This window comes from Aythya fuligula, chromosome 10 (assembly GCF_009819795.1).
Source record: "Aythya fuligula isolate bAytFul2 chromosome 10, bAytFul2.pri, whole genome shotgun sequence".
NCBI classification, from domain to species: Eukaryota; Metazoa; Chordata; class Aves; order Anseriformes; family Anatidae; genus Aythya; species Aythya fuligula.
Genome location: NC_045568.1, coordinates 8672078 through 8685051, shown reverse-complemented (window position 1 = coordinate 8685051; position 12974 = coordinate 8672078). Strand labels below are relative to the sequence as shown.

The window sequence follows — 12974 nt, the reverse complement described above, 5'->3', positions numbered from 1 at the left end:
CACAGCCCCGCGGGTCCCCTCAGCTCCAGCTCCTGCTCCCGCCTCAGCGCGCCCACAGCGGCCCCCGGCCGAGCATGGCGCGGGCTGGCTCAGCCCCCAACCGGGCCACAGCCGGCACCGAGCTCCCCGGGGGGCAGCCCGGGGCCTGCCCTGCCCGTGCTGCGGGGCAGAGCCGCGCTCCTGACGGGAACCGGGCGGCAGCAGGGGGTCCCCGGCCCCGTTCTTTATAGGGCTCCGCCGCGCCCCCCCCGCCGTTACCTCAGCGGCCCCTCAGCGGCAGACCGGCCGCCTCAGCCGCCGCGCGCGTGATTGACACCGCGCCATCCAACCGCGAGCCGAGCCTTGAGGCCGCCGGCCAATCGCGTTGCGACTTGGAGCGGAGGGGCGGGGCTTAGCGGGCGCGGCCCCCCCCCCGCACTCCTGCGGGCAGCGCGGCCCCGGCCCGGCCCCAGCGGCGGCGGCGCCCCGCGGGCAGCGCTCAGTAAGTGGGGGGGGGGGAGGGACCGGCCGGGCCGTGAGGGGCGCTGAGGGCCGCGGCTCCGCGCCCGGTGCCCTCCTTCTCCGCAGCCCCCGGAGCCGAGGAGCGGCCGCTGGAGCTCCCGGGAGCCGTGGAGGAGGCGTGGGAGCCGTGGCCGGGCCCCGGAGAGCAGCCGTGGGAGCAGTGCCCAGCCCGCGGGACGAGGCTCCCGGCGCCAGGATGAGAACGGGGAGAGGAAGGTGGGGGGGGGGGGGGGGGGGGGAGGCGCAGTGTGGGCCAGGAGGGGCTGGGGGCTGAAACAGCCTCGAGCGGGTGTCCGAGCCCTGCTGGGAAGCCTTCAGCCGGCACCGTGCACGGGCAGGGTGCTGAGGGCACAAATCCTCCCCCCCAGCCCCCTCCGAGCAGATTTGCAGCTAGTTTTAACCCAACTTGTTTTCGGAGCACAGCAGCACCAGGTCTGGCCCCTCTGTAAGGGGGCCTTACCCCAAGGCTTGAAATCAGCATCACCAGCCAAGTGGTTTTCCAGAAGTGATGCTGAATTGAGGCGGAGGCCGGTCCGTTTCGCTTCCAGAAGTCAGCAGCTCTTTGGGATCTGTGCTCTGAGCAGCCCTGAGGCCTGCTCCACTGCTTTCACTTCGGTTCCTTTTCCAATTTTTGTTTCCTTGCTTGTGGCTTTATAAAACATCAAGGATCGTTGTGGAGGGTTTCTCTGAATAGCAGAAATCGACGGTTCTCTCTGAGCAGCCCCTCTCTCCACCCCATACCTGCGCAACAGTTCCCTCCCTTCCCCTGCTGGGCCATGGCTGCTGTGGCACTCGGCGTTCAGATTTGTCACCTCTGGGCCCGGGTGTCCCCCACCCCTGAGCTCCACTGCAGTCAGTGCTGGAATCCAGGTGCTGTCCGGTTTGGTGGTCAGTGGAGGACGCTTTGCCATTCAGCCACAGGGAACCCGTGTCTCAGCGTGATGCAGGCCAAAAGTGCCATGTACTTTCATGTTTCTCTAGACACTCACAGGAGTTTGACATGTTCCACAACTCTCCCAGGCACTTCAAAATCTTCCGACAGCTCCTGCTTCACCAAGTTGGTCACTGGGAACTGTGAGACCGGGTCTGCATGTGTGGTGAGAGGTCTGCATGCTCGGGGAGATGCAGGACAAGTGCTGTGATGGCTAGGCGGGCTGCTGGCAGACCACAGGGAGGCCTGGAGCTGTTTGCCTGGTGTGATTTCTCTGCTTCAGTTGTTAGTGACAGATGTTAATCACGCTGCTTAACGCAGTTACAGACAGCAGCAAGGCATCACAGTAATGGGAACTGCGCAATAACCTTGCCCAGAATAGAACAGTAGAGCTGAACAATGGCTCATTTCTCTTTGCAAGCACATCTTTTTCTATTCAGAGCTCATTAACCCCTATGTCCTGGTTGCATTCCAGCTCAGAGATGTAACGTCTGCTGAAGTACAGAGAAATTATCAGAGGACTGCTACTGTAGTTCTTGGGATCAGTATTACTCTGCTCCAGAGGTAGCTGTGTTTTCACTGAGGCAATTGCTGAACTAGTGCTCTATGCAGTGATTTTTATAAACAAAGTTATGCAGATACTTCCCATAGGATCATCCCATGGTGTTTTGCAACTCCTGATCATTTCCACAATAGAAGCATGAAAACAATTAAAGCCTTTCATGTTTTCAGCATGAATAGATCTGTCAGATTTCACAACTGCAATCCCAAATGGGACCTATTTTAGAATTAATACCAATAATTAGCAGTGCATGACTAAGCCTGAGTGGGTGCTTTCACAGGGGACTTGAGAAATACCATCTCTATCAGCAGATGGGGGCACCAGTGCAACCCACTGCTTTAAGGAAGCTGCCTTCCAGGGTCCGTGGGCTGAGGGACAGTGGGTGGATGGACAGGGCAGGGATTTGCCAGTCAGCAGTGACTATTGCAACAGGGCAGCCCTGCTTCAGATTCAATAGAAAAACACCCCAAATTATGGATGCCTCAGAACTGATTGCTGTTTTACTGGATCCGTGCTCACTGGTAAACTTGAGGGGATCTCTGTAACTTTCTGTAAACTGAAAGCAAGAGACAGAAGAGAAGCAGGAAGATGCTGTTTTTCTGGTATGGATGGAGGCCACCTGGCTCAGCCAGGAGCAGACAAAGGCAGACAAAGGCTCTGAGGCTGGTCCCACACAGATCTGCCAAGTGCCTGCAAGGAGCTGAGCTGAAGTAGTGAGGGGAGAGCATATCACTGACTTCAGCTGAATCAGGCAGGACTTTGAAGACTCTCTCAGGGGGAAAATGGTTTGTTTGTTGATTTTTTTTCCTTATTTTGAGTGGGCATCTCTGAGCTGCTCTCAAAACTTGTGCTAGTTAGTTGGGAGGCTTTGGGAAAGGTGTCTGTCTCTGTTTGCACTATGTGTCTGCTCTCTTCCTTTCCAAGGCAGAAACCAGTGTGGTTCCATGAAGAAAAGCCATCAGCGATGATGCTCCAGGATAGGTCTCGCTTGAGGGTCCTTGAAATGAGGAGCAGCTCTCCACTACTGTAGCTGGAACCTGTCTTTTGAGTGGCTGGAGACAACAGCTTGGTAAAAGAAGCTACCAGGAGCTGGCAGGATGAGTTACAGCTCACCCTCTGTACCTGACTTGTATCACAGCGCCACCACAACGGCCAAGCCAGACCCAGGAACAACTCTGGATGTGACTGTACCAGAAACAGCTACCGTAAGCCCTGAGACTGCTAGTTTCAACAGCACCAAAATCCCAGATGTGGCCAGCAGTGGACCTGGCATGAGCACAATGCTGCTGTCCTTTGGGATCATTACTGTGATTGGGTTGGCTGTAGCTATGGTAAGAGAGACCCTGCTAAATATTTCTCTGTCTGTCGAGGGTTGGGGGTATCAAAGGGGCTCTAGGACTGATTTGGGTTGAATAACGTCTGTGTGTTATATTAAAGGCTCATCCAGAACTGGTGGGAACTGATAGTTCCCAAGATCCTTTTCTTTTTAAGGCCTTAATCCAGTGCTCCAATACTTCTGCAGTCTCCCTGGGGTCTAGTCCGAGCTGGCTGCTCAGCAGGCCTAGAGGAATCCATATATAGCATCGGTATTTATTTTTAATAGCAAGAGGAAGTTCAATTAAAAGAACACAAAGCAGCAGCAGACTGACAAACAAGTCAGTCCGTTCTGACTTGTTAACTGCAACAGCTGCATTGATTTAAACCTTGTCAACACAAGGAAGTCCACCCAACTTAACTTGTAAAGCAGACTGTTGAACCACATTAATCTCCTCTGTGGACATGGCTTTATGAATTAAGGCAGCCTAAATTCGTTTTAACTTGTCTCATTCTAGACCGCATTTCTGAGGTTCTATTTGCTGGGTATGAGCAGAGTCCTCCAGGATTTGCTGCATGTAACTAATGTTGCCATCAGTGCTTTAGGTAGAAGCTTTCAGAAACTAGTTCTGGGCCTGACAGAGACAATGCACGTGCTGCAGTTTTCTTTCAATATATAACCAGATCGTTTACCTGCCAACAGAGAACGAAGGTAGCAGCAAGCTCCCATTCCTCGTATGAGGAAGAGCTTCACTAATACAACCAGCAGAGGAGCCTATGGAAAGGGACTACTGCAAAATTTCATTGCGGGCCCAAGGAGGAGTTTCTCCAAAAGCCCCTAAAGAGAACCTGGAAACATTATCCTGGAAACGGTGATAAGTTCCCGAGAGCAACAGCCAGCGTTCGTAGTTCTCAGAACAAGGCTCTGGAGGCCAAAAGCCTCGCTTTCCTCCCAGCCCAGCCACTCTTACTGGCTGACATGAGGCAAGTCACTGAGCATGCCCTCTTTGCTTCTTCCCTTTGTACTGGGGAGGGGGTAACGATGCTTCTGTGCTGTAGGACTCTGCAGATGAAAACCACAAATGGAAGGTTCTTCATTCACTCTTAAATTGCAACATATAGCCTGCAGCCACCAGAAACGTGCTAAGCTACACTTAATATACACCTAATACTCTTGACTACTACTAACACACCTAACAAAAGGCCACTCGAGCACTCAGTGTCAGGCTGGATGTGCTGCCAAGCTTACACTGATGTATATGAAATGTCAGTTTCAGCTGTCACTTCTCCCTTCCCTCTGTTTTGGTGCACAGTGACATCGGACTTGCTACACCTCCTTTCTATGTGCCCTGTACCAAAATTATCTCGCCATAGCTGATTTCCATCCCACTAGGACTGTTGTAATGATGGTTTTCTTTCTCCTTCAGGTTCTGTATATCAGGAAGAGGAAGAGGTGAGTAACTTCTCTTGGTACCTGAAGGGAATTCAGTGTTTCAAAATCCAGGTAGGGCTAGGAAGTAGAGAGCAGAAGATGGGGAGAGTATAAGGAACGGCTGTCTGAGAGCAAGCATATGGGCAGCCAGCTGCATGTGAATGAGGCAGAAGCAGGGACTCTGCACTCTGCCTTCTAACAGCAGAGCTTCCAAGGCTCCTTTGCAGCTTTGGGAAGGACAACATTGTTGAGCAGGAGGAGGTTGGGGATCCTGTAAGCTCTTCATGCTTCATCTGTGAAATGCACTAAAAAAGAGGAAAGGATCAGGAGTGTATAAAGAAGCTGGAAACTGATGTGAGAGGCATGGGTCTCACATTTCAACTGTTCCCAGATCTCTGTGCTTTCCAATAGCCCAAGCCAATGACAGTGGCCTTACAAGTGCCTCTTTAGCTGCAGTCACAACAATGCCAGCAGCATAGTGCAGAGATGCAGCTTTCTAGCCTGAGACTTAGTGTCTTAATTTCCTTGTTAAGCTCCCATCTGAAAGTGGAGAAGACAGCAGCATGCAGGGAGATGCACTTCTCGATTTTTCCATCTCTGACAGCAGAGGCACTGAAGATCTGTTAGCTGTGGTGATCCCTGTCTGATTCCTTGTGGCAGGGCCACAGATGTTCAAGAAGTGCTGCTGCCCACTATGAAATTTCCAAGCCTACCCATGCAGCCCAGATCTGGGTACTGCCACAAGAGAAGCTAAAGCTTGGCCTGTAAACAGTGCTGCTGGAGATAATGGCTGTGTTGGCAAACCTGTACAGAGGCAGGGAGGGAATGTGTCATCCTAACATTTGCCAAAATAGATATTTGTGGTGACACTGCCAGTAAGAGCTTGGGTTTTTCCTTTCCCCAACCCCCAAAACTCAGCTACAGCCTAAGTGTTTTCACAGGAGCATGGCCACCCATCCATCCTCCATCGCTAACCTACCTGCTATTTAGGGAGACCCTTTGTGGTAATGCTTTATAGCTCTGTCACTTGAAGCAACAATACAAGAGTAAGAACAACCTGTCCACATGCATCAGCCTCCCACGAGTCTCTCTTTCCTATTTTCTATTATATTTCTGTTTATTATTTTCTATTTATTATTATATACTTCCAGTCAAGTATATGGTTTGACAAATATAGTTGAAATACTGCTCTTAGGCCGCTGGAGCTAAAAGCAGGCTCGTGCTGGCAGGCATACTGTGACGTGGCAGGACTGGCTGTCATGGCAGAGGGGCAGGGGGAGGAGTTGCAAAATGCCCAGTCAGTATATTCCACCCTCTTGTTTTTCCCATGAAATGACGCTTGTTCTGAGCTTTATTAGGTCTGCAGGTACTTAAAATCCCCGTTTGATTCCTGCCTGCATAATGCCTGCCAACATAGATTAGTGAAGGCAATTAATCCCTGGATCTGCACTCGGGGCATCTTCCAGTTGTAGTGCAGTAGGTTCTTATCCTCCTCCCCACAGGACAGGGACGTGACCATTATCCAGAAAGCAGCAACAAGAGCTGAATCCACATACAGAATGAGAAACAGTATGCAGAAGGCTTTATCTGTGGAGCAGGGAAGGCAGCCTGAGCGTCTGTCCTTCTGTCTTTTGATTATTATTTTTTTTTCCAACCCTTTGCCTTCCCTCCTGCGGCAGGTTGGAGAAGCTACGGCACCAGCTCATGCCAATGTACAACTTTGATCCCACCGAAGAGCAGGATGAACTGGAGCAGGAGCTGCTTGAACATGGGCGAGATGCAGCATCTTCCCAGGCATCACAGAGCAAGGTAGGCAGCAGTGGCCAGCCAGTCTGTTATCACAGCCAGTGGCACCTGCACTGCTTTTGTTACAGGGCTAAGAAGTTTTTGTAGGGTTGTACTGTAAGGAAACCATACGAGACTCTGTGAGGGCTTTCCCCATCTCAGCCAGCCCTGGAAACAGTCATCTTGAGCATTTTGGAGAGCTTAGGGTGTTTAGGAACATCCTTAGTGCTTAGGAAGAGTAAGGCAACTAGGACAAAGCCTGGGGAGGGTAAATGCTGTCACTACTCAGCTATGAGAGAGAACAGGGCAATTTCAGCAATTAAGGGTGAGTTTATTACAGTTTACCACCTAGGGCACCACAGGGGAATGGTAGGATCAATGCTGTTTTCTGGGAGAAGGAGCTTCAATGCTCACAAGGTGCTAAGGCTCCCTCATCCTGTCCCTAAACATAAAAACATTTCCACCCAATTTTAAGGCATCTGTTTTGCCTAAAGCTATGAGTGTGAAACAAGGTCTTGTGAAGGGAAAGCCTGTAGTTGTTAACACTGAACTGTGTTGCAAGCCCTGAGAAAGGCAGGCAGAAAGCCTGTGCGTTGCTGTGGCTTGGCACATCTGATCTTGTCAGCACCTCCAGGCCAACCTGGCTGGGCACAGAGCAGGCATGGCTCAAAAAGAGAAAAGGGAGGAGAGTTCTCTATTTGAATTTGGGGAAAAGAGAGGAAGGCTTGGCTTTGACCACTTCTGAGTGTTCAAAGGCATGGAGTGTGATGAGAAATGATAAAGTCGGCAGAGACCAGTGGCTTCCTACGTTTGTGAGTTAGGAGAGAGCTCGATGCCAGTTGTTCTTGGTTAATGGTCCAGATAGGTCTTTGTCAAGAGGCTGTCACCTTCCCCATTGTACCAAGAGGAAGGAGAAATAGGGAAGAAGGGCTTCTCACCATTGCAGCCTGTTTCATAGTGTTCTTTGTTTCCTTTGTCACCACTATTGCACACAAAAAGCCTTTCTGTAATACAGAGCCAGCAAGGATGGTTGGAACAGGTACGTCTCTTAGCCCGTGATGCAACCTCCCCTTAGAGTAGACATCTCTCCTTTCTTGAATTCCTTTCTAGCTGTTCTATATTGCCATTGCTTTTCCAGCTCTAGGAACATGAATTCTCCCAAACATGTCTTGGTTTCCATACACTTTATACCTTCAGATAACCTGTAGCAAGCTTGGTGTGGGCAGAAAGGAAGAAAATAAATACAACTGCAATTATAAAATATTTACCTTGAAGGATGCTTCCCAGCCTGACAAAGAGCACACAGCAGATGTGTTGGAATATGGATGATAATCAGCATATTCTATACACTGGTTTGGGAAAGTAGAGAAATAATGCTGAATAAAAGCAAAGGATCTTGTTCTCTGAGCAGCACATACATCAGAGCCCTCTACCAGTGCACACTGAGTACTTCCCTTCAGGTAATAAAGAGGGGAAATGACAAGGCCAGAGTTAAACTTAGCACAGTAAAAGTGCATCCTTTCTACATAGTGACTGACCAGCAGGATACCTTAGATCTCTCCAGAGCTTGCTAATGCACAGACACCTCTGCTTGGAAAGTACGCGAGTTTAAAGATTTTATGGAACATGAGAGGGAGTCTAAGCCAGCAGCCAAAGATCAGATTGTGGCATGTTTCCAGGCCTTCTTGAGCTTTCAAGCCTTTTTATGCTGCCTTGAGTATATAAAACAGTGAGTTACACATGGCAAATCTGTGGAGTCTTGGACAAGCTACACTCTGTAATCCAATGATGTGGGGATTTTAAATTGGCATGGTTGTGCTGACTTGCTCTGTGGCTTGTTGTATTTTTCTGTTGCAGCCTTGGTAGTATCATGTTAGTCTATCAGCCCCACCTTGAGTAGAATAGAATAGAACAGAACAGAATAGTTCACTTGGAAGAGACCTACAAAGATTGAGTCCAATTTCCTGAGCGCTTCAGATCTAACCAAAAATTAAAGCGTATTAGTGAGGGCATTATCCAATGCCTCTTGAGCACTGACAGCCACGGGGCATCCAGCATCTCTCCAGGAAGCCTGTCCCAGTGTTTGGCCACCCTCACAATAAAGAAATGTTCCCTAATAACCAGTCTGAGCCTCCCCTGCTGCAGCTTTGTGCCATTCCCACGCGTCCTGACATCCGTTACTGGGGGGGAAGAGACCAGCGCCTGCCCCTGCATCTCCCCTCCCCAGGGAGCTGCAGAGAGACGTGAGGTCGCCCCTGGCCTCTTTTTCCCCAAACCAGACAAGCCAGGTGTCCTCACAGGACATGCCTTCCAGCCCTTCTACCAGCTTTGCTTCCCTTAGTAAGAGGCTGAATGTAGTTAAGATACTGTGCAGTCTGTGCCCAGGGTCCAGAAAAAGCAGACTTGCTGGGTCTCATCTTTCACTGCTTCAATGCAGATTCTGCTGACGAATCAAGGAGCCCTCCAAAGACCCAGCCGTCTTGTGTTCACAGACGTTGCCAATGCCATCAATGCATGAACAATACCTGCCCCTGCTCTGGGATTGTGCCGAGACTGGGGAGGATGGAGCCAACAAACCACTGACTTCTCACGAGCGTGGCTGAGTCCCGGAGCCCAGCTGGTCACTCTGCTGGTGTGCGGCACAGATGGGCACAAGCACTGGGAACAGTCGTCACTTTGGGAAGAAAACCCTTTGTGATGGCAGTAGCATTTTTTGATGTGTCCATTAGTACTGAAGGGTTCTGAGCTGCCATGCTCTGGGTTCTGGGCTGGTGCTGACACCATCTACCAGGCCGCATGCTTAGGATCAGTGCCCACTTCGTTGTAGCGTAACTTACCGGAGCACACGTGTGAGCGCTCTGGGTCAGGGAGAGAGGAGAGGTGCATGTTTCACACGGCTTCCCTGTTGGCTTTGTGCCACCAGATCGCCGGGAAAGTGGTGAATGAGCCTCCCTGTGCAGCTTTGGCAGATCCTGGAGGGCTGACCGGTGGCAAAGCCTCTTTGAGCTGGGAAAGCTGACTCTCCTAGCTGAGCGGTGATCTGGGGCACACAAGGGAAAACGCATACCAGGGGCTTATCCCATTGTGGCACGGGTGATGCTGATAAATGTGAGCCTGGGCTGATGTTGCAGCACGGGGAATTCACTAACTCTAACAAGTGAAATGGTGAACATTTGGCTGGTAACTTCTTAACTGAGGAGATGATCTGTGAATATCCCAAATCAGGGCTGCCATATGTAGAGAGGGGATTTCACACAGCTAGAGGCAGAGCTGTCACATCTAGCTACACGACTCCCTGCCACTGACCTGGGAACACCAGTACCTGAGCCAGAGAGAGGAGTTGGGCACTGAAGAGAACTGGGGCTCTGCTACCACCTATCCCCTGGGCTTCAGCTCAGGGAAGTTTTTACAGTGCAGAGAGAAGATTAAGCCTTGATTTTTTTTTCCTTTTGAATGAGGATTAACAGGTATTGGCTCCACATTACAACAGGTGTGCCTGGAGGTGGCTGAACATCTGGTTGCTTCCTTACCTGCTAGGACCTGCAGTCTTCTCCCTGCTGAAGAAAACAGAGTTTTGTGTTAGCCTTTGCTCGTGTTACCTGCTAGTGCAGAAGGTGGGTCTGGGCAGGTAAGCCAGCAGTTCCCCTGTAACCCTGAAGCCCCCTGCTGCCTGCACATCCTTCAGGGCTGCAGGAGAGAAGAGTGTGAAGGGGTCTCTGGGCACCTTGGCATGCTGCAGTGCAGCATGAGGGCTGTCCTCCTCAGAGCCTCTGGTGGCCACCAGCCTAGAGTGCTGCTGGCCAGCACAGTGGCCAGGGGCTGGTGGCAGGGTCCAGGCTGGGCTCTCACACTGCAAACCAAGAGCATGGCAGAAAGGACAAGAGGAGGGTCCAGTACAACCACAGCACCAGGCAGGTGCCCCATCCTCCCTGCCCCATTCCTCAGCCATGAAACTGCAGGGAAAATCAAAAGAAGGGATGTGCGTCTGTCCACCCCGTTCAGACATCATGATCTGGGGGAAAGGGGGGAAAGGGTGCTCCTTTTTGCTAACCTGCTGCCAGGGATCGACCCTCACTCCTGGTTGGGTGGTGGCTTTAGATCCCTGGAGGTGAACGCACAAATCAAACTGTCTCACTGCTGTGGTAGTGGTGTGCAAGCATCAGTCCCCGGCTGTATACTACTTGCCTACTGATTTTTCTGCAGCACGTGAATTTGTCAAATCCTATTCCATCCACAGCACCAGTTAAAAGGGAATGAGGGCCAGCCAAAATTTGAATGCAGATCTAAAGGTGAGCTTTATGCAAGGAAGTATTTCACTGAGTGGCAATTCAGGTATCATGTGCTTTGTTGCAAGTTTGGGCCTGCTAGCTAGCTTTTGTTCTCCCGGATCTTGTTTTTTTGCTTCCCACTGTGATTTTCTTTTGCTATTCACAGATGCAAACACTTTCCCGTGTACATGCCACTGACCCCTGCCGCAGTGAACAGTTTCTCACCAGCTCTGCCTTCACTACACAGCTTCCCTCATGGCATTTTTGCAGGACTGAGTTGTTTTATTCTTTCAGTATCCCCCTTCCTTTTTAAAACCAGAGAGTTCTGAAAGTGTAGTAAGGCTAGGAGTGTCAGCACGTGTAGAAAATGGCCCATCCTTTATAACTGGTAGATACGGCAGGAGGCATTCCCAGCTTGCTGAGGTTTGCTCTCCAGGGAGACGGTTGGAAGGGGGTGTGGATACAAATACTTGGTGTTACCTGGTGTAGGTCCTTAGAATTTGGAGGCCACCATCTGTGGGTCTTCCCAGAGGTTATGCTTACATGACCAGCTAAAAAAAGCAACCCCCAGCCCACCCCTGCCTCAACTTACCGTCTCTTTATCTCCTCCGCGTGCTCCCTGAGGACAGCCAGCCACAGAGATGTCAGATTTTTCCCTTCAGCAGCTGGCACATCATTGCCCGTCATGCTCCTGTGCTTTGCAGCAGGATGAGGACACAAGCAGTGGCAATGGTGCATGCCCTAAGCTGCTAGCATTCAACCCCAAGAACTCTTAGTACTTGAACTTTGTTGTTATTGTCATTTTACACTCTATAAAAGGCAACCATAAGCTGGCTGTTGCCTCAGACCACTCCATGTATTGCACAGGCAGCTGCCAAGCAGTGCATCTGCCAGCTCGGGTATAAAAACAGGCACCTTGTTCCACGTTAATGCTGAGATCTCTCATATAACAAACACACCTGCAGAGGAATTCTCTTCAACCATTCTTCCTGCAATGGTAGGCTTTGTCCTGTGATGACTGCCCTTAGATTAAAAAAGTACAGACAATAAGACTAAAAGAATGTTACGGGTGTTTGCTGGGCTTGTACTGGAGTATTCTTTTAGTTCAATAGCACCTTCACTCACAGTTCTTGGACGTATATGTACAACTTAGCAGAAGCATTATGATGTAATTTAATTCAAGTGTTTCTGTGTCTTAAGCATTTAAATATAATTAAAGTATTTACATGAAATGTTGTGTGATTTTCTTTTTTCCCTACTATTTACATTTTCCAGGGAAAACTGGAGTATACCCTTGGTACCTGTTGGTAACTTTGTACACAGTGAATTCCCCTAATCTTTCAAAGTCTGAAGCAAGCATCAAAAACTTCAAACGACAAGCTCTGCAGAGTTAAAGGTTTAGTATTCCTCTGTGTGGAAACTCAGAGCCGTATGGGAAGGCTTAGCAGAGAAGGCAGGCGCTTCCAGCCTAGCACATCCCAGGCAGCCAGAGTGCAGAAGGACAAATTTCAACTTGTCTGTTGGCCATATTTTCCTTAAACCAGCTGAATTCTGAGACAAACTCTGGATTTCTTGGCTTACCTGCAGTTCTGTCCAAGACAGCTTCACCCACATTGGGGGAACACTGTGGGCAGCACCATGGTGATATTTTGTTTCAGAAAACAAATTTGCTTTCTAACTCACCTTTTGGCCCACAAACCCATAACTTGGGACTGGTTAGGAAAGCTGTCAGATGAACTGAAGAGGCTATACAGAGGAACAGAATTAATTGTACAAAAAGCTGTGGCACATACAGACTTCACTGTGGAGACTTCTAGATATAGACATGAAGCAGAATTAGCCTGTATTGTAGTCAAGCCAATTCCAAGGCTACTATTAGGTACCAACACTTGTTGTTGTTTTTTTTTTTCCTGGCTTGTTACTCCTTGTTTTCACATAGGTCTGCAGGTGCTCCTGAGTGACCAAATTGTGTTTTAGAATGTCCAAAACTTTTTTTTTTTTTTTTTTTTTTTTTAACTCCAGTAAAGAAAGAGAAAAATGTTTGCCTAGAGAGCCTAGAGATGTGTGTGATCTCAGGTTGTTGCACATAGAGGAGGCAAAGCCAAAGCCTGAGGTGCTACATTTTATACCTTTATTAAAAACAAACACTGAGGCTAAGTTCAAATTGTCAAAACTGTTTAT

General features: G+C 49.7%; 2 protein-coding genes across 4 annotated transcripts in view; one reads left to right on the top strand and one right to left on the bottom strand.

Moving 5' to 3' along the window:
* HEMK1 (HemK methyltransferase family member 1) overlaps nt 1–300 on the bottom strand; it is a 32035-nt gene extending 31735 nt beyond the window's left edge. The window contains exon 1 of the mRNA XM_032194061.1: nt 259–300. The gene's annotated coding sequence lies outside the window, so the exon portion shown is untranslated. The remainder of the gene's footprint in view (nt 1–258) is intronic.
* A 160-nt stretch (nt 301–460) lies between these two features.
* Nucleotides 461–12011, top strand: C10H3orf18 (chromosome 10 C3orf18 homolog). Of its 3 annotated transcripts, none has more exons than XM_032194119.1 (5): nt 461–481; nt 2919–3325; nt 4736–4761; nt 6420–6549; nt 8963–12011. In XM_032194119.1, the coding sequence occupies exons 2-5, from the start codon at nt 3092–3094 to the stop codon at nt 9041–9043; spliced, it is 471 nt and encodes a 156-aa protein (XP_032050010.1). In that variant the 5' UTR covers nt 461–481; nt 2919–3091; the 3' UTR covers nt 9044–12011. The 3 variants fall into 3 exon arrangements, with proteins under 3 accessions (XP_032050010.1, XP_032050012.1, XP_032050011.1); XM_032194121.1 differs by having other exon boundaries at nt 467–481; nt 2923–3325; XM_032194120.1 differs by lacking the exon at nt 461–481 and adding an exon at nt 613–717 and having other exon boundaries at nt 2923–3325.
* The last annotated feature ends 963 nt before the right edge of the window (nt 12012–12974 follow it).

Excerpts from the sequence above, each read along its gene's own strand:
- C10H3orf18 (XM_032194119.1), top strand. The coding sequence starts at position 3,092 with ATGAGTTACAGCTCACCCTCTGTACCTGACTTGTATCACAGCGCCACC. Across the intron at positions 4,762-6,419 it reads TATATCAGGAAGAGGAAGAG|GTTGGAGAAGCTACGGCACC; the intron begins GTGAGTAACTTC and ends CTCCTGCGGCAG. Across the intron at positions 6,550-8,962 it reads CCCAGGCATCACAGAGCAAG|ATTCTGCTGACGAATCAAGG; the intron begins GTAGGCAGCAGT and ends GCTTCAATGCAG.